The sequence below is a fragment of the Argentina silus genome (assembly GCF_951799395.1).
Source record: "Argentina silus genome assembly, chromosome: 1".
In the NCBI taxonomy this organism is placed as follows: Eukaryota; Metazoa; Chordata; class Actinopteri; order Argentiniformes; family Argentinidae; genus Argentina; species Argentina silus.
The window spans coordinates 36,985,049-37,006,394 of NC_139655.1; the positions used below are offsets into that span (position 1 = coordinate 36,985,049).

At 42.0% G+C, this 21,346-nt stretch overlaps 1 protein-coding gene across 1 annotated transcript in view; it reads right to left on the bottom strand.

Moving 5' to 3' along the window:
• kcnq3 (potassium voltage-gated channel, KQT-like subfamily, member 3) overlaps nt 1-21,346 on the bottom strand; it is a gene marked incomplete at both ends in the record, with an annotated part of 75,379 nt that overhangs the window by 5,580 nt on the left and 48,453 nt on the right. The window contains 9 exons of the mRNA XM_083673308.1: nt 736-938; nt 2,784-2,810; nt 3,777-3,871; nt 4,388-4,483; nt 4,890-5,000; nt 7,216-7,386; nt 8,271-8,443; nt 8,609-8,735; nt 8,881-8,971. Of these exons, the coding sequence (XP_083529434.1) occupies nt 736-938; nt 2,784-2,810; nt 3,777-3,871; nt 4,388-4,483; nt 4,890-5,000; nt 7,216-7,386; nt 8,271-8,443; nt 8,609-8,735; nt 8,881-8,971 (1,094 nt within the window). The remainder of the gene's footprint in view (nt 1-735; nt 939-2,783; nt 2,811-3,776; nt 3,872-4,387; nt 4,484-4,889; nt 5,001-7,215; nt 7,387-8,270; nt 8,444-8,608; nt 8,736-8,880; nt 8,972-21,346) is intronic.

A 21,346-nucleotide genomic window follows, 5' to 3' on the forward strand; every position in this document is an offset into this window, starting at 1 on the left:
TTTCACTTTCAATAATTACCAATAGGCGTAAATAGACACCTACTTGATCATAACGGGCACAAAAGTGGTTGGGGATAATCCCTCATACCAAAAGCACATCCTCTACAAATATGTGGAAGTAGGCCTAGACTACTGCATTCTCACATTAGAAAATTACACGTTTCAAACAGGCTCCCTTTGAAAAGAGTCCCTTTTTTGTCGCTAGAAATTAGGCTCCTGACCCGCCCCCCTCCTCTATGGAGCATAATATTTTCTGATGTGGATATCCCCCCTTCCAAGAGACAATCCATTGTAAAACTATGAGGGAGGCGCACTAGTTAGTTAAGAAGGCCGCCTCTTATTGCGATCACCTCCGCACACAAGTGCAGCATAGAAATATCTTGGAAAATAGCTTCTCAATACATAGGTGCATCGTGAGCGCAGGAAAATGCTTTTATGTTTCTTTGAAAATCCCCCTGTTGGTCTGAGGGCTGTGTAGGCAACACAATAATATCAGACAAACTGGACAGGACAATGGACATCTTCATCTCATATTCAATTATCCCCACCCACCCATTGCCAGAGACCTGTCCTCCGTCTCTGCGCTAACTTGCTGAAGAATTAACCAATGTAGCGTCCACAATAAGTCAACTTAGTGGTGCGCAGCGCACATTCGAGTGGAAAAAATAGCCCTATGTCATCCTTATGATGACAATTATGTGCAGTCACAGTTAGTGTAACTGGAGACCCTAGTACCTTCAGAGCTCTGGCGCATTGTGTAGGCCTTCATTCGGAAGGCGGTGCGGAAGCGTTCACGGTTACTGAAGCCGGCAGGTCTAGGCTCCTTGGAAGGGCTCTCCTCGATGGAGTCTGGGTTCCCTGGCATCAGCTGCTTGCCTCTCACTGCCGATTGCCGCGTGTTAGGGAGTCGAACACGTTCCAGCAAACTTAGCTTTTGGCTAGGATGGGAGAGAATGAAAAAAAAGACATAGACATTTTTTGAGTCAGCAGCATTTGTTCACAAAGCTTCACATGGTAGTAAGGTTAAACACATTAGAAAGGTCAGCAGTCAGCTGATGTGACACAATTTCTTCAAAATTGAGGTAAATTCAGGATTCACATTGTGTATACACGCATGATGATGCCAATGCCTCTGCTTCAGAAAACCCAATAATCTCAGCCTGTTTTCCCTTTCTTTTGGCTGCCTCTTACTGTGGAGGTGTTCACAGTCTGTTGCTTCAACATACAGTAACGGTGCCTCAGCACTGAGGCGTAAGAAGGATTCAAAGAACTGCAGGAGATTGGACTCCTTTATTGTCAAATCACTGACAATATTTGGCAGCGCGAAAAGCTCCCTGGGTAAAATAAGACTCCTGTGCCTTGAAGGGAGTAACCGGAGCCGACAACAGCAAAACAAGGCCCCTGAAATGTGGAGCATTCTCCTGACTTTGCTCCCACAGCGGAGACACAATATGCTCCTCTATCTCGCCTTGAGCAGAAAGGGACGGCAGATTACGGCGCTGAGAGGCCGGAGAATGGGAAGCTTTAAGGGAAGAGAGACCCTCTTTCTGACTGCTCTTCCGACAGGATAAAGGAGAGAACATTAGATGTGATTATCGTGTAGTTGCAATAAACCCACAAAAAGGGCCACAACTCCCCATCATTCCCCCACCACTGAGTCAATCTGATCTTCAAAGCGACACACACAATCTACTCTCAGTTATGATTTAATTTCTCTCACAACTGCGTTGGTAACACTAGAGCACTGTGATAAAGGCCTCCCCATGATATGTTGGGAAAAATATGTGGGCCAAGACAAGTTGCGATAACCTCTCTGTTCTTCTCTTATTGTCCATTATTTCTACATCGGGCTACTTTTGTTTCTCACATGGTCGAAAACCTCTGGCTTACATCTCGCCTGATCTTTGAAAGCCGGAGCGATAATGTCAGGCCACTAATTTCCCACCCCCAGATCCTATCACTGCACTTGGAAACACACTCTCACTCCCTGCCTCTCTGTCTTTGAGTTGGCACAGATCCCCAGGCTAGGCTTTTGGGGCGGTTGCCAAGGAGCATTTATGGGCAGTAATTCAATCCTGAGTGGTGAACATGGATTAGAAGAGAGGGGGGTGATGGGGCCAGGGCATTGGGGCAGAACACAGCCTCTGCTGGCCTGGTAATGAGGGCCTATCAGGACCAAAGGAGCAGAGAAGTATGGGACATAGTGAAAAAAAACAGCTGGGAGGGAAACAGAAATCTGTTAAAGAGAACAGAAAACATATGGATTGTCTTCAAGGTAAGAAGCTGAGCAGAGGAACTCTGTCACATTGAGGTCAATGACAAACTCTTTGGTCTATATCTGTACCGCTAGTTTGTCAAGATGGCAGGCGGGTGAGATGAGCAGCACATTAAGTCCTGATTTCTCATGATACCAAATCAATCATCTTCCTCAGTTTTTAACGATGCCTTTTGATGTGGGGCTACATTGATGTAGAAAAAATACATTTATTTCATACAGCCCATGACCTCACTGCAACTTGTACAGTATAATTATCCCACTCACTGGATGATTTAACTGTCATTCATTCTTGAAATGTAACTAATGGACTTAATAAATACAAAATAAGTCTAAACCTAAATGTCATAAAGTGTCTGATGTGAAATTCTTCTTCATTAAAAGATTGTCAAATTGATAACATAAATAAATTAAAGCGGGGATATTCTGGGACCTTCATTAGAGGCTTTTACTTGGTATAACTGCGTCTGATTTTATCACTATTAGAGATCAAAGATTGGTGACCTACCTTGTCATGCCCTCTAAATGGTCCTTCCTTTGGATACAAAAAAGAGATACACTGAATTAACTTATGATGACAAAAAAACTTTTTTCATGAATATATGCTCATTGCAGTTTTACTTACACAAATATGTCCCCAATGTAGATTTGCCCTAGGGGCAGAATTAATTTCATTGGCTTTATGTAGGGTGCATTTTTATTTTTGCATTTTTTGTCATGTCTTTATCATTATCTGTTCAAAACTTTTGGAGTCTTTACCCTTGAAGGATGCTCCAGGACTTCTGTTGAACAAAGCTTTCATAAAGCCAATCAAATTAATTCTGCCCCTAGAGCATATCTGCCCTGGGAACACATTTGTGTAAATAAAACTGCAATGAGATGATAGTGGTTGGTGAAATGAGAGAGGACGGATTTTAGTTTTATACATTTGCCACCAACTTGACACCCCACATCTCAATCCCCAAAATGCCTAGTGGTGTCATGAAAATGCAATCGCACAAAATAATACCTTTCACAATTGAATGAGTTGAGAATAATTTTGTCAATAAGCATGCCACTGGCTTAAATCTAATGAGTTGACTCTCTGACTAAATTATATTGCTACTGTGACAGCCATTTCACATCATAACAATAAAGTAGAGCAACAATTAAACAAACAAACAAACAAACAATTAAGGTAGGACCAGATGACATCTGTGTTACCTCACAGATTTACATCCTGTTTTGTTGTGGAAGTCCAGCTTTCCATGGAAACCAATGTCGCCAATTCAGGCTAATGTTAATCATGCAAACTAAAAGACAAAACAAAAACATTGAACAAACTATGTGGTAAGAGTGATGATACACTATCAAATGAGTGGCTACATTATTAAAACTGTAAATGTACATATTGTATGTGGATTGATAAAGACAAACATGAATACAAACCAACAGAGACACATAAAATGCCATGAATAATTGGTTTATGCTTCACTTATCATGAACTTAAACATGGAATTACCTGAAACAGGGAAGAGAGATGACAGTTTCATAGAATCTCCACGTGGAAATAAGGTCTTCTCTGATTGGATTGGTGGCATAGTATCGCCAAGCAGACTGTGTACAAATGAAATAGTTGAAATAGTGAATTTGGAAAGTCATCACAGATGATTTTCTGTGTACACTAAAGGCTTTTAATTGAGGAAATACAAGTCAGCACTTTTATAAGACTGATCTATGCATGTATAGTGCTCCATGACAGGGGTCCTACTGGGCTCAGTCCTAGACCCTCTCACATTCCCATCAATGCAAGACACCATTGCTCTCTCCCATCATCCTCTTTTCTCAAGAGTGTTCATTATGTTGTCAATAATAGTGATTTATGCTTGTGAGTGAATCCTATGGATAGGTGAATAATTAGCTGGTGGACTTTGTCAGAGAGAGGGTACTGTCAATGGTATAGTAACCCAAAAATAATATTTTGCATGGACATTAAATATTGTTACATATCAGACGCAGTATATCAACCCAAATTATTGCACAAAATGTTTGGGAAACCCTGGAATGGCAATTGGGGGCTACTTGCAAGTATAACTCTATCCATGAATTGCACCTTTAAGATTCATATCTCACCTGAATGAGCCCTGCTGCTGGATGCCTGCGCTTTTCAAAGTGCTTCTGTCTGTGCTGCTCCTGGACCTTCAAAGCCAAGCCTGACCCCAGGATGCCCTGAAGGGGGAGGGACAGCATTCATTAACTACAGATCCCACCACGGAAAAAGACAGTATTAATCAAGTGCAGGTCCCCCATGGGACACACACACACACACAGTTTATCAACCACCCATAGCCATAGAAATGTACACTTTACATATAGATCCCAGAAGGAAATAGAGCTTATTGAAAGAGTATCATTTCTAAATGTCGCTTTATTTTTAAGATATTCACCTCTTCTGTATAAAATGACCATTGTGCATTGTGTGTGTAACATACAATATCGTTTTAGGCAACTAGGCCATAACTATTCATTGGTCTTAAATATTTACTTGGTTTGATACATTGGTACAATGACACATTGGTGCAGTGTAAGTGAAGCTTTGGTGATTGCTGTAATCATGATCAAAGAGTATACTCACTGCAGGCAAAGCAAAGAAGGACACTCCGATGAGAGCAAAAGTGCCAGCCAACAGTCTCCCAGCCCACGTCTTTGGGGTTTTGTCGCCGTAACCAATGGTGGTCAATGTGATCTACAAACAGTAGAGATAAGTTTCCTCTTATCAATGTACACAACATACAGTGCCCTGTGTAAGTGATGGGACAGTGAAGCATTTTTTCTTCTTTTGGCTCTACACAAAAGTTTGGATCTTAAATCAAACAATTGTTATGAGGTTAAAGTAGTATTGATTCTAGGATTTGGATTTGCCTTTGGAGTATGCTATTGGTGTCTGTCAACATGAGGACCAAATTATTAGGCAAAAAAACAACTATCAGAAACCTTAGGCTTGCCAAAAAGTCAGCAGTTTGGAACATCATTAAAAAAAATAAAAAAAAGCACTGGTGAGCTCAGCAATCGCAAACGGGCTACTAGACTTCCACAGTGGATGACCAAAGATTGCTGACCATAATTAAGAAAACTCCACAGATCAGGAACACTCTCCTGGAGGTAGGCGTGAATGTGTCAGAGACTACCATCCACAGAATAGACGAATTCAGCCAAACTACAGACGCTTCACTGCAAGGTTATCCTCAAAATTACCCTAAAAAAGGATGTTCAGGTTACAGTTTGCTAAAAGGTACCTACAAAGCTTGCCGAGGTCTGGAAAAAGGTATTGTGGACAGATAAGATTAATATTATCATGGACTAGAGTGCAAGAGGATAAAAAAGGATCTGCCCAAGATTTACAGCATACCACCTCATCTCTGAAACATGGTGCTGGGGGTGTTAGGTTTGGGCATATAACACTGCCACTAGAACTTGCTAAGTTGTCTTAATTGATGATTGTAACTGCTGACAGTAGCAGTATAATGTATTCTGAAGTGTACAGAAACATCTTTGTTCGAGTCCAAGCAAATGCCTCCAAATTCATTGGACGGCGCTACACAAAAAACAATTACCACCAAAATATTGCCATAGCAACTAGGACGTTTTTCAGAGCCAAAAATTGGACGGGCCAAGTCAATCTTCAGATTTAAATCCAAATGAACATGCATTTCATTTCCTGATGATAAGATTTTAGGCAAATATACCTCAAAACAAACAACAACTGAAGATGGCTGCAGTACAGGCCTGGCAGAGCATCACCAGAGAAGATACCTGGCGTCTGGTGGGGTCAATGAGTCGCAGACTTCAGGCAGGTATTGAATGCAAAGGATTGTCCACCAAAAACTAAACATGAGTGTTTGATTTCAAATCCAAACTTTTGGAGCGTAGAGCGAAAAGAAGAAAAAATGCTTCACTGTCCCATTACTTACGCAGGGCACTGTATGTATATCTTCACATGAAAGTAGCTGATATCAGTTGAAGGAATGCTCATAACATGTATGTGGTTTGAAAATATGTCATAAGGACACAGCCAATTGAGTTTCTTTATGTTTCTTTTAGTTGATCTTTGGTAGGCCAAGAAGGATGTGTTGATACATGATTATGGCTCTAGATTGCAGGAAAAAGCTGTTTCAGGTGTTCGAAAAAATACCAAATTTTTCAACTTCCAGAGGAGAGTGACACCACCCTCCAGACCTACTCACATCCTTCCTCACGTACATTGTGCCCCCTCAAAGAAATTGGGTGCACAATACTCCTGGCTGGAACCAATACAGTACATACACTCACTGAACACTTTATTAGGAACACCTGTACACCTCCTCATGGTGGAGGTGGTGTAATGGTGTGGGGAATGTTTTCTTGGCGCACTTTGGGCCTGTTAATACCAATCAACCATCGCTTGAATGCCACAGCCTATTTGAGTATTGTTGCTGACCATGTGCATCCCTTCATGGTCACAATTTACCCATCTTCTAATGGCTACTTCCAGCATGATAATGCACCATGTCACAAAGCAAAAGTCATCTCAAACTGGTTTCATGAACATGACAATGAGTTCAGTGTTCTTCATTGGCCTTCCCAGTCACTGGATCTGAATCCAATAGAACACCTTTGGGATGTGGTAGAATGAGAGATTCACAGCTTGAAAGTGCACCTGAAAAATGGACCAGAACCTCAAAGGACAAAAACATCTTGTGGAATCAATGCCACTAATAATTGAGGCTGTTTTGAGAGCAAAGGGAGGCCCTACCCAGTATTAGTATAGTGTTCCTAATAAAGGGAGGCCCTACCCAATATTAGCATAGTGTTCCTAATAAAGTGTTCGGTGAATGTACATTCTAAATGAACACAGTAGATAGCTCCATGTACAGTATACATATGGCTAAGTATATGCTTGTGGCCTGCCTACAAATACATACCAGGCCCCACCAGAGAGCGTCTGCGTATGTGTCAAAGTCCTGGGGGCTGGGCTGAGCAGTGGGATTCTCAGGGTCTGTCACCATGGTGCCGTCATCCTTCTCCACCAGATAAACCAGGAAGGAGGCCAGGATGAGTGACAGGAAGCCAATGTACCAGGCAGTGATCAGCTCCTGGAAACACATCATAACGGTCAGTATACTGTAGGGTTCAATCCATTCTCTGCCAAAGAAAGCTTCATACAGTACCTTATTATCGGTGGTGAAATGAGGACCCCATTCTTTCCTCTGTGTGAATATGGAGTTACATGAGGATGTTTACTGTGCATACGGACCTGTTTTAGGGTACTCCATACCTTACTGTGTGCATAGATGGAGTCATCATGGTATTAAACAATAATGCCAGAGAGGCCATGATTTATCGTCAATATTGTCACGGGTAGGGAGATTTGTGCCGGCAAACCCCTACCATGTGAAAATGTTGATGATAAATCACGGCATCATCGACGACATTATTGCTTTTATACAATATTGCATTACAGGTTACACAACAAATCCCCAAATTGTGACAAGAAAACAATGCTTTAAGTATTTATTTTGTGATAAGATTGTTGTGGTTTCTGCTCTGCGCTGAGAAATACAAACCTTGTCAAGGGACTGGGATTCCCAAATCGACTGAGGTGTAGGAACGCCTCTCGGCCAATCACAATTCTTGTTTTCATCAACCCGTTGTATAATAGTCCACTACAGTATAACTTACTGTGTGTGTAGATGGCATGACGGTACATAACATTCCATACCATATATGATGTCTTCATACTTTAGTGTGTGCGTAGATAGCATTACAGTATGTATTAGTGAAACAGACGTCAACTTGCTGCAACCGAGCATCGAACTTGTGACCTCTGGTTTGCCAAAACACGTGACCGTCCCCTCAAAAACCCGATGTTAACCAACTATGTTATCGAAAAGCTAGCAATTCAACAGCGCGGGTGGGGTTATTTGAACTTGAGGCGTGAGTTTACCATCTCAACTCGGTTACACTAGTCCTCCCATACCTTACTGTGTGCGTAGATGGCGGACCCTAGTAGTTTCCAGGTGCCTCCGCGGCGGTCCATGCGGAGCATCCGCAGGATCTGCAGGAAGCGCAGACTGCGCAGGGACGTCGCCAGCACATTGCCCTGGTTGCGGACGGCAACCACCGGCACAGAGGCAATCAACACAAAGATGTCTGCAAGACAATAAACGCAAGACGAAAAAGTTTTACAACTGAAGCATGTTTTATAAATGATCCCATTGTGGGATGCCACAATGGGATCATTTATAAATCATGCTTCGTTTGTAAAACTTGTCGATATATAGGTGCAAGCAAAACACTCTTATTCCACCTGCCTACCTAAAATACACAGGGGCTTGCGGGCGAATTTGAGCCGCCCCCTCCATCCTTTGTATCGACAGCAGCAGCCTGCTGCCCATATCCTCAGTCCAAACTCTGCTCCAAAGATGAAGATGGTGAAGGTTTCCTGAGAGTGTCACAGTGGACAAGAATAATACTTTCACAGTGAATTACATGATCGTTTCATCGCTATTCTTTCTAGATCGCTACACATATAATGAGAAGGACAATTAGAGGCTTTTTTGTGTATTCACAAAGTAAGGCAAACTTACCAATATGACAAGCCAATGGGCGGAGACCCTTTCGTGTTCTTTAAAAGTTGTTAATATGGCCAATATCAAGCATCCCAGCACAATCACAAATCTGTGAAGACAAAACAAATATCTGTTCAGAATTGTATTATCAGCCCTTCGGTACTGACAGAAATCCATGAGTTCCCCATCGCTCCTAAGATTGCACTGGAACTGCTCATGGCTGCAAATGTCTTGGATTGTTAAACCCAAAAAGAGATAGGAATGTAAAACATGTTTAGATTATCTTTTTAGGGTATCTGTATGATGTATTTAGAAAATATCTGCCGATTTCTTTAGTCAATTTGTAAGAAAATATTTTATTGACTGGCCATACAGTCCCCCATCACTTTCCCATCACTGTTTCCCAACATTGTGATCACTAAGTGCTGCCACTAGAGGGAACTACATCTCTTGGAATGTGAAGTATAATCATGACTTACAACATACCCGGTGACAGCTAGCAATACAGGAGTGTATGGGGTAGAACCAATTCAGCAGCTGAATGAATGGTTCAGTCCATCCACATTGGCCCAGTGGGGTTAACTGTTGTAACTCCTGGATGCCAGCTAACAGGATACATGCTTAGGCCAATCATAACAGGGCCAAGGGATCAGTCAATCTGTGGAAAGCCCTTCAGGAAGTAGTGCTAATGTAGAACATTATGGAGTGTCTCAATAATACAGTATAGCCCCAAGCTGGGTCATGGGGTGGATTCCAATAAAATAACCCCCTTTTTGTGACCTTGTGGTCTACCATTTAATTACCCCCTTACAGATCTAAGAGAACTGGACAGGTAGGTGCAACATGGTAATAACTCCAACAGGCCTCCTGATTGGCCAGCAGTAGTTTCCAGCCTTTGGCTTCAATTTCCTATTGGCTTGAAATTAATTTAAAGTGCTGAAATCCTCCTTTAGTTTGAAAAATCCTGACATAATTAAGTCATTCACACCCTCATGCAAATGCTCTATTGACAAGGTGTGACTCAAGCCAAAGTTACAGTTGCTCATCTAAAATAATTTCCAATATTTAACTGTTGTATTGCATTATCATTACTCTGTACTGACAGAGCCTCTGAAATAGAATTCCCCATTCGGTGCCGGTGTCGTGGCATAGTGGTAACACAATGGTTCTGGGGTTGCTGCCCGAGTCAGGTAGTGTGCCCTGTCCTCCCTCTCATCTGTTTCACTTCCTCCTTTCCCCAGTCTATATAAATACAAACAAATCCCCTGTCAGAGTTGACTAATAAGTGATATCAGTTTATCTGTGCTTCAAAAATGCTGTAAATGACAATGATGATATCACACAAGTATGGCTACCTAAACTCTGGCAAGCAAATCCAGCAGTTCATTTGTGAGTGCTACTGTATGCTGGCTTGATCTTAGGTTACACATAATGATACTATATTGCATTTCTACTAATATTAGTTTTCGTAGCCATGTGTTGACAGGTACTAGACACTGACTGGACCCCAATTAAACATTTGTATCATCATCACGCCGTCACAGCGAAACCACAATTTGTAAACCTAACCATTCGCGTTTGATTCATGGCTAATATCGCCACTTTGTAAACTCAGCCAACAACATAAGCACACATGCTGCTCATTAGCATACCAATGCTGCTTGTCGAATGTTCTCCAGCAGCATTTCTGCAAAGGTTATATTCCCAGGGCATGTCCCATTCATCAGCACTAGAGCCTGGGGAGTGCATATGCAATGCAGACTTTTAAAGATAAGCACAGACTGGTCAGGAGCATGGTGCATATTGGCAGTTAGCTCTGAAGAGGCCAGGGTTTATGACGGCTGTAAAGGTGATGGATTTACAGTAAACACTGAGTAAAGCACTAAGCTCACTATGAAGACAGTGTTGAAGAAGGGAGCAGTGCTTCAGATAGGAGATGGGAGATTGTTAATGTAATACGCTAAGCTTAATAAGGCTGAGATGCGCCAAAAGCTATCTTTGAGGCTATTGCAGAGATTGAGATTGGAACAGGGCATGAAAGTACATGCTAAGCTAACAAGACAGTCATACTTACAGAACACACACTGAGCTAGCTGATGAATCAATAATGTCTTCACACAGCTTTAGTAAAGGAATATTCAACAAATGTCAAACAAAAAAAAACTATTCTTTTCTGTTTGCTGGAACTTCAAAGCCAACCATTGTATTGTTGGCATGCCTTTTATGATACTTGAGGGGTGCACTTTAGACAACTCTGATCCAGCATTGAGGCCTCAGAAAGAGACGCCTTTGAGATTCCAGGAACTAAATCATTCATGGATTTGTTGTGTTACCATTAGGCAGCGACAATGCCTCTGATAATGTTCTGATAGGCCACACCAAAACAGCATGAATACTGTATTTCACCAGCAGCGCAAATAGCGCAGGGAGTTTACAAAATTCACTTTAAGCAAACAATTACAGGGAGTTAGCTCCTCTTGATTGACTCTGGGTAGAGTGGTTTTGCTTTAAGAGTCTTCCATGAGGCCAAATGTTATTTTGCCCAACACACAGACACACACAGACACACAGACACACAGACACACAGACACACACACACACACACACACACACACACACACACACACACTAAAGGGAAGATGTTAACTTGAGTACTGGTCACGTCAATGTTACGTCAATATAGTACGTCAATATAGTACAGTATATGTCACAATATGTCACGTCAATATAGTACAGTATATGTCACAATATGTCACGTCAATATAGTACAGTATAGTAGATACAGCAGATCTACTAATCTAGCTCATTGTGATGAAGAGGTATTTACAATAAGTGTTTTTACTTCAAGCAGTTTGTTCAATAAGCCACACACAGCATTGTCAATGTCCAATACGATTACCTCATCAATAAAGAGAGAGGAATCAAAGGGTTGATCATTAAAACAATAGAAAATGGGAGCCTCATCAAATATACTTTGTAGCAACAGGTGTTCAACACAATACGATCGTCATTCAGAGGAACTTGAGACCAGGCTATACAGTATAGTATAGGACAATGAGGAAACATATTTACACAGGGATTCAACTTTGAGGGTTCTGTTGATATCAAGTTGCAGTACAGTGTGTTTCCACTTCCGACAGATTGTCATGACAATGTCTGAATATATAATGTAGCCATATCAAAGTTCAGGTGTAAATGCAGTGCACCTTGTGGTAAAAATAGAGTACTACAGAAGCTTGTGAACAGACCGGAGATTCTATCCATTCTTCACACTTTCCACTATCTGATGGATTATTATCTGAATGAGAGCGAGTTAGACACATACTGCACCTTGGACGCTGCTACTGATACACTCCATTACCTGTTTGTTAGCGAAATAAATGAGCCGTGGAATCCAATCTCTGAGATGATTGGCAATCATGGGATCCTTACAAGGGGGCCACCCTGTTTGTAGATGCATCTGCAGAATGAAAATCCATTTATGAAAGGCGATACCAATAGGTTGCAAAAGAAGGGGAAGATCCTTCCCAGTGTCTTGTGCAAGACAGGAAAGGAGGGGTATTCACCAGGGTTGGGAGGGGTATTCGCCAGGGTTGTCAATTGTACACTTTAGCAATAAGCAGTTCCAGTATCCTCAAAAAGGATGGTCAGGTTACAGTTAAAAAGTGCCTAAAATGCCTGCAGGGGTCTGGAAAACGGTCTCATGGACAGATAAGACAAATACTGTCATGTACCATAGCGATTGCAAGAGGAAAGTTTGAAGAACAAAGGACCTGCCCAAGATTTACAGCATACCACCTTCATCTGTGAAACACGGTGGAGGGGGTGCTATGGTTTGGGCATGTATAGCTGCCACAAGAAGTGGCTAACTCGTCTTAATTGATGATGTTTTAGGTTATTTTTTGAGTGGGGCTGTCCACTCTTATATTTTTCATCTTTTTATTGGATAGAGACAGGAAAGTAAGGAGGAGAGAGCATGTCAGCAGGGCATGGGTCAGATTCAAACCCATGCTGGATGGGCATGTGTGTGCACTGTAAGCCATGGTGCAAGACCTCTGGACCACCCCAGGCCACAGCAGAATGTATTCTGAAGTGTACAGAAGTATCTTGTCTGCTCGAGTACATTCATTGGAGGCGCTTCATCATACAGTAAGATAATAACCCCAAACATACTGCCATAGCAGGGCCAAAAAGCAGAAAGTTCTTGACTGGCCATGTCAATCTTCAGATTTAAATTGCATTGCATGCATTTCATTTCCTGATTTACCTAAGAAACATTTTGCACTTTCTAAATGGTGAACCCAATCTGAAACCCCCCCCCCCGATTGAATTAAAGCTACATTTCTTCTTTGACCCCATAGTAATTGTTTGATTTCAAATCCAAAATGTTGGAGTATAGACAAAATGGAGTAGTAAAAACTCTTTCCTCTTTCCAATAGGGCACTGTATTTAAAATGATACAGCCCCTCTAAATGTCTATTTCTATTCTCAGCTATTCCATTAATCGTACCACAACTGTTCTTTAAAAGAGTGTATCCCCTTATAACCTCATTTATTTGGGCCAATAAATCATGTAGAATTAAAAGAGGAACAGTGGATAAATATTAAAAATTAACTTGTACAAGCTCAAAATCTATTTAAATCTGGGTTTTCAAAACGTAGTGTCAAGAGCATAAAGTACATTTCATTACAAATACTACGTAATGATCCTTGTCCAAGATGAAACACACGACACAAAAACCAAAAGTAATTCTAAAAAAAGCACAAACATATGGAACAACCCAACCCAAAGTAAAATGCTATCGTGGGACACATGGAGCTCCAAAGGAATACTACAAATGTAAGATTTATTAGAAAATAACCAGCTCATGCGCTTCAAGCAACCAGCTTCATGCACTAAAAGCAACATTTGGTTTAACTAATGTAGATATATTCAAGGATATGCAATTAAAAATCTGGCTCAATATGAATTTTGAGCTGAAGTTCTCTACAAGCGAAAGTGAGGTAGACCAAATACTTTCTGGAAAAGGGTGGAAAATATACTCCATAGCTCCAGATGGCCAGTCTGCTACTGGTTAGAACTACAGAATTGGGTAATGCAGGTGCCAAGAGGGATTCAACGTTTACACCACTTCTGTGCGTGTTCCAAGGCACTGAGGATCTAAGCTACCTGGTGGGACGGATGATTCTATTTTAGGATGGATGATTCTATTTTAGGATGGATGATTCTTTAATGCTCAAGAAATTTATCTTAAAAATGTGGAAAAAGATCCTTCTACAGTAACTCTTGATGAAGTCTTTAATGTGTTATTTTTTTTGAAAGAACATTAGCTGAAGAAAATGGCAACTACGCAATTTGATGATGTATGGGGAGACATATTTCCCTTATAAGCGAAGGAGGGAAATACAATGAATAATTATTAAAAGAAGGTGGGTGGTGTTCATGGGGGGTGTTCAGAGTAGCAAGTCACCTCTCATATGGCACCATGTATAGATAGCTGGATGTGTGTTTGTGTCTATGAAAGTGTGTGTAGGTGTGCGTAGGTGTGTGTGGACTGGTGTATTTGTATCTGTCCCTGTGTCTTGTGTATTGTAGGTCAGATCTATGCAGGAATCTATGCAGGCCTGGGCGAACTCCAACGGATGCTCAAGCTTACATAATCTTTTGTACAAATAAGAATGGACCTTGTATGTCTTGTAAGTCTCGTGTAATATAGCAACTGAAAAATGTATTTAAAAAAATGGCTAAATTGTCTTAATTGATGATGTAACTGCTGACGGCAGCAGCGAAATGAATTCTACAGAAACATCTTGTCTGCTCGAGCACAAGCAAATGCCTCCAAACTCATTGAACAAAACTGGGGAGTGTAGGCAGTTTAAGGACATTGTTGTTCATGTTGGCTCCAGCTTAGAATGAAGCAGTCAGAGGTCCCTAATTGCTACAGCCTGTGATCTTGCTAAAAAGATGAGTCGGCATTGAGTAGTTGTCTCTGGTCCCCTCCCACTAAGGACGAATGACAGATTTACAGCACACTCACATCACTCAATAGCTGGCTGGCTAAATGGTGCACCACACAAGGTGTAGGGTTTATTAATAATTGACCCCTACTTTTTGGGGTAAGACTTGCTAAAGAGTGATGGACTCCACTCGAGCTGGAGTGGTGCTCATCTCCTGCCTAGGAACATCGTTGATCAGACAGACTGATGCAAACTATGTTAGGGTGCATGCCAGGCAGCAGACTTTTACCCTCAAGTCTTTTAGCTTAGAGGAGTAGTAACTACAGGTACAGTAGTTTGAGTATTTTAGCTGTTTGTTGTTTGTTGTTCTACCAATGAATTCTTTGCAGCAGGACCAATCGTGTAGCTATAGCACGGTACTTACTCCACAGTCGCTCACTGATTACTCTGTATAGTCCCCCTGGGCTGTACTCAACATTCCTTAAAGAATTTGCAGAGCTCCTGTGCTATCAGACCACCTTTTTTTTCACATGCCTGCTCAGAGTAACAAATTACCAAATTACCACGGATCCCCTGCCGTCCGGCCACATTACTATAGAGGAATATAACTTCACTATCCAAAAGACCCTTGACCTCGTCACTCCACTCAGGAACAAAAAGCAGACACAAGAAATTAGCTCCCTGGTACACCCATGCACTTAAACAAGACCCAAGAAAACGTAAACGGAATTGGCGCTCCATGGTGGTTTGCTTGATGGTTTGCATCGTTTAGTGTTAGCGTGGTTTAGATCCTACAAACAAATACCAGTTTGTTCTACTGGATGAGAAAACCTCAGCTCCCTCTAAGGTCCAGTTTGGTGCCCCTTAAGACTCAGTACTCTGTCCTTTACTGTTCTCTCTGTATATACTACCCAAAGGTGATATTATTTGTAAGCATGGTGTACTGTTATGCAGATGATGGTCAACTTTATATTTCAATGAAATGAGGATTGTTGTATCGGACACAAAAAAGTGGATGGTGGGGAACTTTCTACTCTTTAACTCGGACATTGCTGAGATGCTCATCTTTGTACCAAAGAAACAGAGGAACTTTCTATCTGATCTAACGCTCAGTCTTGATGTCCACACGATCACACGAAGCAGGCAGTGAAAAACCTTGGTGTTACTATTGACCATGATCTCTCATCTAACTCTCATCGAAAATTAGGCTTTTTTTATCATTTAGTTTTGCATAAAAGTTAACTTCACACGATCGTATCCTTGCGATGTGATTACTGTAATGCACTATTATATGGCTGCCCAAACTGCTTTCTGAAAAAAACTCCAACTAGTACAGCTGCTAGAATCCTTACCAGAACAAAGCATTACATGGATTCACTCCCTCATATCTCACCAACCTCCTTCAGCCGTACAACTCTTCATTGTGCGCTTCATTCACAAGATACAGGGTGTACAGGAGTAGGCGTGTTAATGCCAGTACTGGGTGGTTACTGGGGCGCCTTCTGTTGTGGGGGCTGGGTCGGCCATACGCAGCCATATGGGCTAGGATGGTTGCGGTGTTAGCTCTGGGCAATTACGGGCTCTTGCTTCCGCCCCCTCTACCCCCCTGATGTCCCTCTGGTAGGCCGGCCCTGTGATGGAGTGGACCCGGTGTAAGCAGGCGCTGGCCATGTCCTTTAGATGTCACTTAGATGTGCAACCTGTCCCTCAGGCAACCTGATTTATATTGATTCTCTCCTATTGTTTAATATATCAAATTTTCAGTTTTCCACAGCCGATAATCTTGTGTTTTCCTCTTTCTGCTAATCTGTCAGGGCTCTGAGCCCCTAAAACTAGATTCCAGTTCCTGAAATCTTCTTGGCTGAGTGTATTTTGCCCTATCCTGGTCCTTGGTGGAGGAGGCTGCCCTTTCCCTATGGACCCCTGAACTCTTGCACCACACTACACTACATTCCACATTAGTTTACTGTTCAGCACTTGATCAGCCAGAGGAGGATGGGTCTCCCTTGGAGTCTGGTTCCTCTCAAGGTTTCTTCCCCCCAGGAAGTTGTTCCTTGCCACTGTACCCTATATTTCTTTCCCCACTGGGGAGTTTTTCTTTGGCTTGTTTTTTGGGGGTCTACAGTTCAGTGTAAGTTCATATTGTTTGTATTGTATTTATTGTTTATATTGTTTGTATTGTTATTGTTGTAAAGCACTTTGAGACAATAGTCTTTGCAAAAAGCTATATACAAATAAATTTCATTGGTTAATTGGTCGGGTCACCACTGGCTTCAGGCAGCGGACCTGCCTGTGCATGAAGGTAGAGCTTGGATCTGAAGAGCAGGATGGCAGCATTGTGGTTAAGAAAGGTGCAGAGACTCTTGCACCATTCAGAGGTCTATTGGAGAGAACCTGCATGTGGTCTATTGAGGAGGGCTAGAGGTATGGGACTGGACTGCAAACCTTTCCTTGAAGACATTGCATCTGCTAAAGGCTGCAAATGAAGGGGGTGTAGTGGCCAGTTGGAGCACATTTCCCCCAGGCTCAATATCTCATCCCTCAATGTATACGGGTATTGAATTGGTACAAGGACCACGCAGAGGGGGAGATGTTAACTTGCTCCTACTCTGCAGGGAGTCTTTTTGGATATACTCCCCACACACTCTGGGCCCCTATGGAGTGGGATATCCGGCCCTTCTTGTAAGGCCCTTTTATGTGGCTCTCTGAGGAGTCATTCATCCCACCTTAGAAAGCCCTGTTAAATATGTTCTCTCTCAGTTGCAGCTCCCCATGGTCTCGGAAGAATGGGATCATTGTCCCTAAAAAAAGAGATATAAGTTGCATGTGTTAAGGTAAGGAACATCAGGGCCTAAGAGAGCACCAGTGGTAGGAGTCCTGAGGAAACAGGGTACTGCAGGGTTTAGGTGGTGGTGTTGTATAAGTTGCCTGTGCCAAAGATGTCAGACGCCCTGAAGTGGGAAATAATCATCTAATGGACGTGCAACAGATCTTTCTCTCAACATCAGTGGAGCTTAGCTTGTTACCTACCAAGGACCGTTCACTGCATTATTAGACAGAGAAGATGATAAGAGAATTTAGCACGTTACTACGACGCGCGCAACACCAGACAGACCAGTCAGGCTAAACCACTGTTTTTTCTGAATGGGATTTTTATGGCATAGAGACGGTCTCAGGTGATGATCTGATCATCTGCCAGCCAATTTCACTGCTGAATTGCTACAGATATACCAGGGTCATTTGGCAACATTTGAATGATTAAAACTTGTCTACTGCCACTTTAATGATATAGGGGCCTTTCAAAATGTTTGTGTACGGCTGATGAGGAGGGGTTGAATGTTTGTATATGAAACATGTTCGTAGGGTTGTTGTGTGTATTGTGATGGTTTCTTGTTTTGTGGTGTGTTTTTGTGCTGTTGTGGCTTATTTGGATTTTGGGATGTGGGGATGTTTTTTAAGGGGGCTGGGTTGAGGTGCATACATTTTTAAGTGTCAATGTAAAAAAAAAAAAAAAAAAGAGGATCAACAGTCCAGCATTTTTTTGCAAGCTGCAGAGTCCTATCTTGGGATGAGATGGAGGAGGAAGTAGGATACTGCTCAAAAAAGCTACAACAGTAACTCATCCACACATGCAACCCATACACTTTATACTCCCAGCTTGTTACCTTTAAAGAAAGGAATATAAGAAATATAATGAACACCCTACTAAGCATGTAAGATATTGATATTGTAATTGAATAGTCTTCCCTTTTATATGCAGATCACATATGAGTCATTGAGAGTCATGGAGTAACTCTCAAATGAAGCAAAATGATCAGTCTCTCTCTCTCTCTCTCTCTCTCTCTCTGGAATACAATGCTTAATGTATAACTACTGTTGCCCCAGTAACCCAGCAGAGGGTAAAGTAAGTAAGCATGACTTCCTTGGATTGTTCTGGGTTTGGTGTGACATTCCCTTGAGAACTTACAGAGTGAGGACAGAATATCAAACAGCCCTCTCATCTGTGCATAACAATCTTTACTAAAACTGGACTAAAGCCATCTTCACACCGAGAAGATATGGGGCCATAGAGGCTCACCTCATCTCTGAACCACCTCATCCACTAGTACCTGAGGCGCCTTGGTAGCATTGAAATATAAAGTTGCATTTTGTCCATGGACAATAAAGACGTGACAGTGAAGCCCTGAATGCCATGAGCTGCTTTTTGACAGTGGTGCCAGTGCTCTACCAGCTGTGTGGTGCATGTGGATGTGCATCCAACGAGCAAGACAGAAAGCACAACTGGCACCTTTTCCTCCATATAGCTCTCTTACAGTATGCCTCTATTTTACTGTTATACACGTTTTCAAAGTTGTATTTTGAGTTTTGTTTGTTATACCTTTGAAGAACAAGTGCGATCTCAACCACTCTGCTTCCTCAGTGTGTGCGCAAGTGATATATTGTTACAAGCAGTTACTTTTCTGTGTAAATACGTTATGCCGTCTTAAATTGCAGAAATAGAATGTCTGTATAAATGCATCTTTTTTTATAATAATAGCAGCACTGATGGCTTTTTATGGCGGATCACCAGTGTAGATATAGCTTTAGACACTCAATTCTGTCTGAAATTATGCCATTATGTGGGTGGAATAAAGATTGGGTTTGCAACATTGTTGTGAGAAGTGATTACAGGTCATCACAGGCATCCCAAGGTAGTTGGGCCTGAACAGCAACCATGCTGTAGCTTTAATACTGTACGAATATGGATATCTCCAATATGACTTAAAGTCATAAAGCACTGCCTTGATACTCATACTGTACATTCTAAACATGTTGTAGCACACGCGCACACACACACACACACACACACACACACACACACACACACACACACACACACACACAACTAATCAACTCTGGCTCTAGGCTTGTGCAGGTTTCTGAAGGAGTCCACTACGACACTGCTCTCTTCTAGTGGTCCGAAATGTTCTCTGTGCTAATGTATTTACAGTAAATGTGCCATATGGAAACACCTTTAAGTGAGTCTCCCTTGCGGTGATAACACCTTTGGGTATTCCTAACAACCAATGCATGAAGAAGATTCAATAAAGAACTGCAGAATATGCAGTTCTGAAAGTTTGCTCTAGGATGTGCAAACATCGGGGAGGAGGACACCACTGGCACAGGATAATGACTGCACTCACAAGGACAAAAAAGACAAGATATTCATCTTTATTCAACTTCTAGTGACACCATATTACAGCTTCAAAAAAGTTTGCCTCATATCATCACAACCAATACAATTATAGTAAATGGACAAACTGACAAATGCTAACTGGAGATAATGTTTCAATGATAAAACTATGCAGCCACCTCAGCAGATGAAAATCAGTTCAATTATACAACTTGGAACAGTTTACAGTGTTCAGCTACACTCACCGAACACTTTATTAGGAACATCTGTACACCTTTGCATGGTGGAGATGGTGTAATGGTGTGGGGAATGTTTTCTTGGCATACTTTGGGCCCGTTAATACCAATCAATCATCGCTTGAATGCCAAGCCTATTTGAGTATTGTTGCTGACCATGTGCATCCCTTCATGGCCACAATTTACCCATCTTCTAATAGCTACTTCCAGCATGATAATGCACCATGTCACAAAGCAAAAGTCGTCTCAAACTGGTTTCATGTACATGACAAATGAGTTCAGTGTTCTTCAGTGGCCTTCCCAGTCACCAGATCTGAATCCAATACAACACCTTTGGGATGTGGTAGAACGGGAGATTCACAGCTTGAAAGTGCACCTGAAAAATCTGCAGGAATTACGTGATGCAATCATGTTATCATGGACCAGAAGCTCCAAGGAATGTTTCCAAGATCTTGTGGAATCAATGCCACAAAGAACTGAGGCTGTTTTGAGAGCAAAGGGAGGCCCTACCCAGTATTAGTACAGTGTTCCTAATAAAGTGTTCAGTGAGTGTATTTCACAGTGATTCATTCTGTAATTTGTATTTCTTAGAAAATGTCCTTGTATTGTTGTGTGCTTAGAGATGGGCAACCAATGTACATATACAAAGACATAATAAATGCTTATCTGTCTCTCCTCCCCATATTTGACATTGTAAGCTAGCAGGGCTTGCCATTTTTGATGACTTGACAGGATGAGGAGGGGGGAGATTGACTGTCAGAGACTGTTGTAATTCTCCCCCCGATAGGACCCTCTGGCCACTCTCATGACCCCCTGACTCAGGTCAGATTTGCAGTGGAGATCTCCACAGGAAGCTGTGTTGTGAGTGATGGATATCACAATGGCCTTGCTCCCAGCAGAACAGAGGGAGGGATAACACGGCTGAATTATATCTGCTGATCATGTAGAACAAGCGCCAGAGGAGAACATCCTGACCCCAAATAACACCAGAGAACAGCCGGTTTTCCAACATCCCAGATCGGCATGACAGTTGACAGCTTCATTGAAAATATAAAGGGGTCATTCTGGAGAGGGCTGCCATTTTGTGATATTGCAGTTTGGCCGGTATTGCATCGAG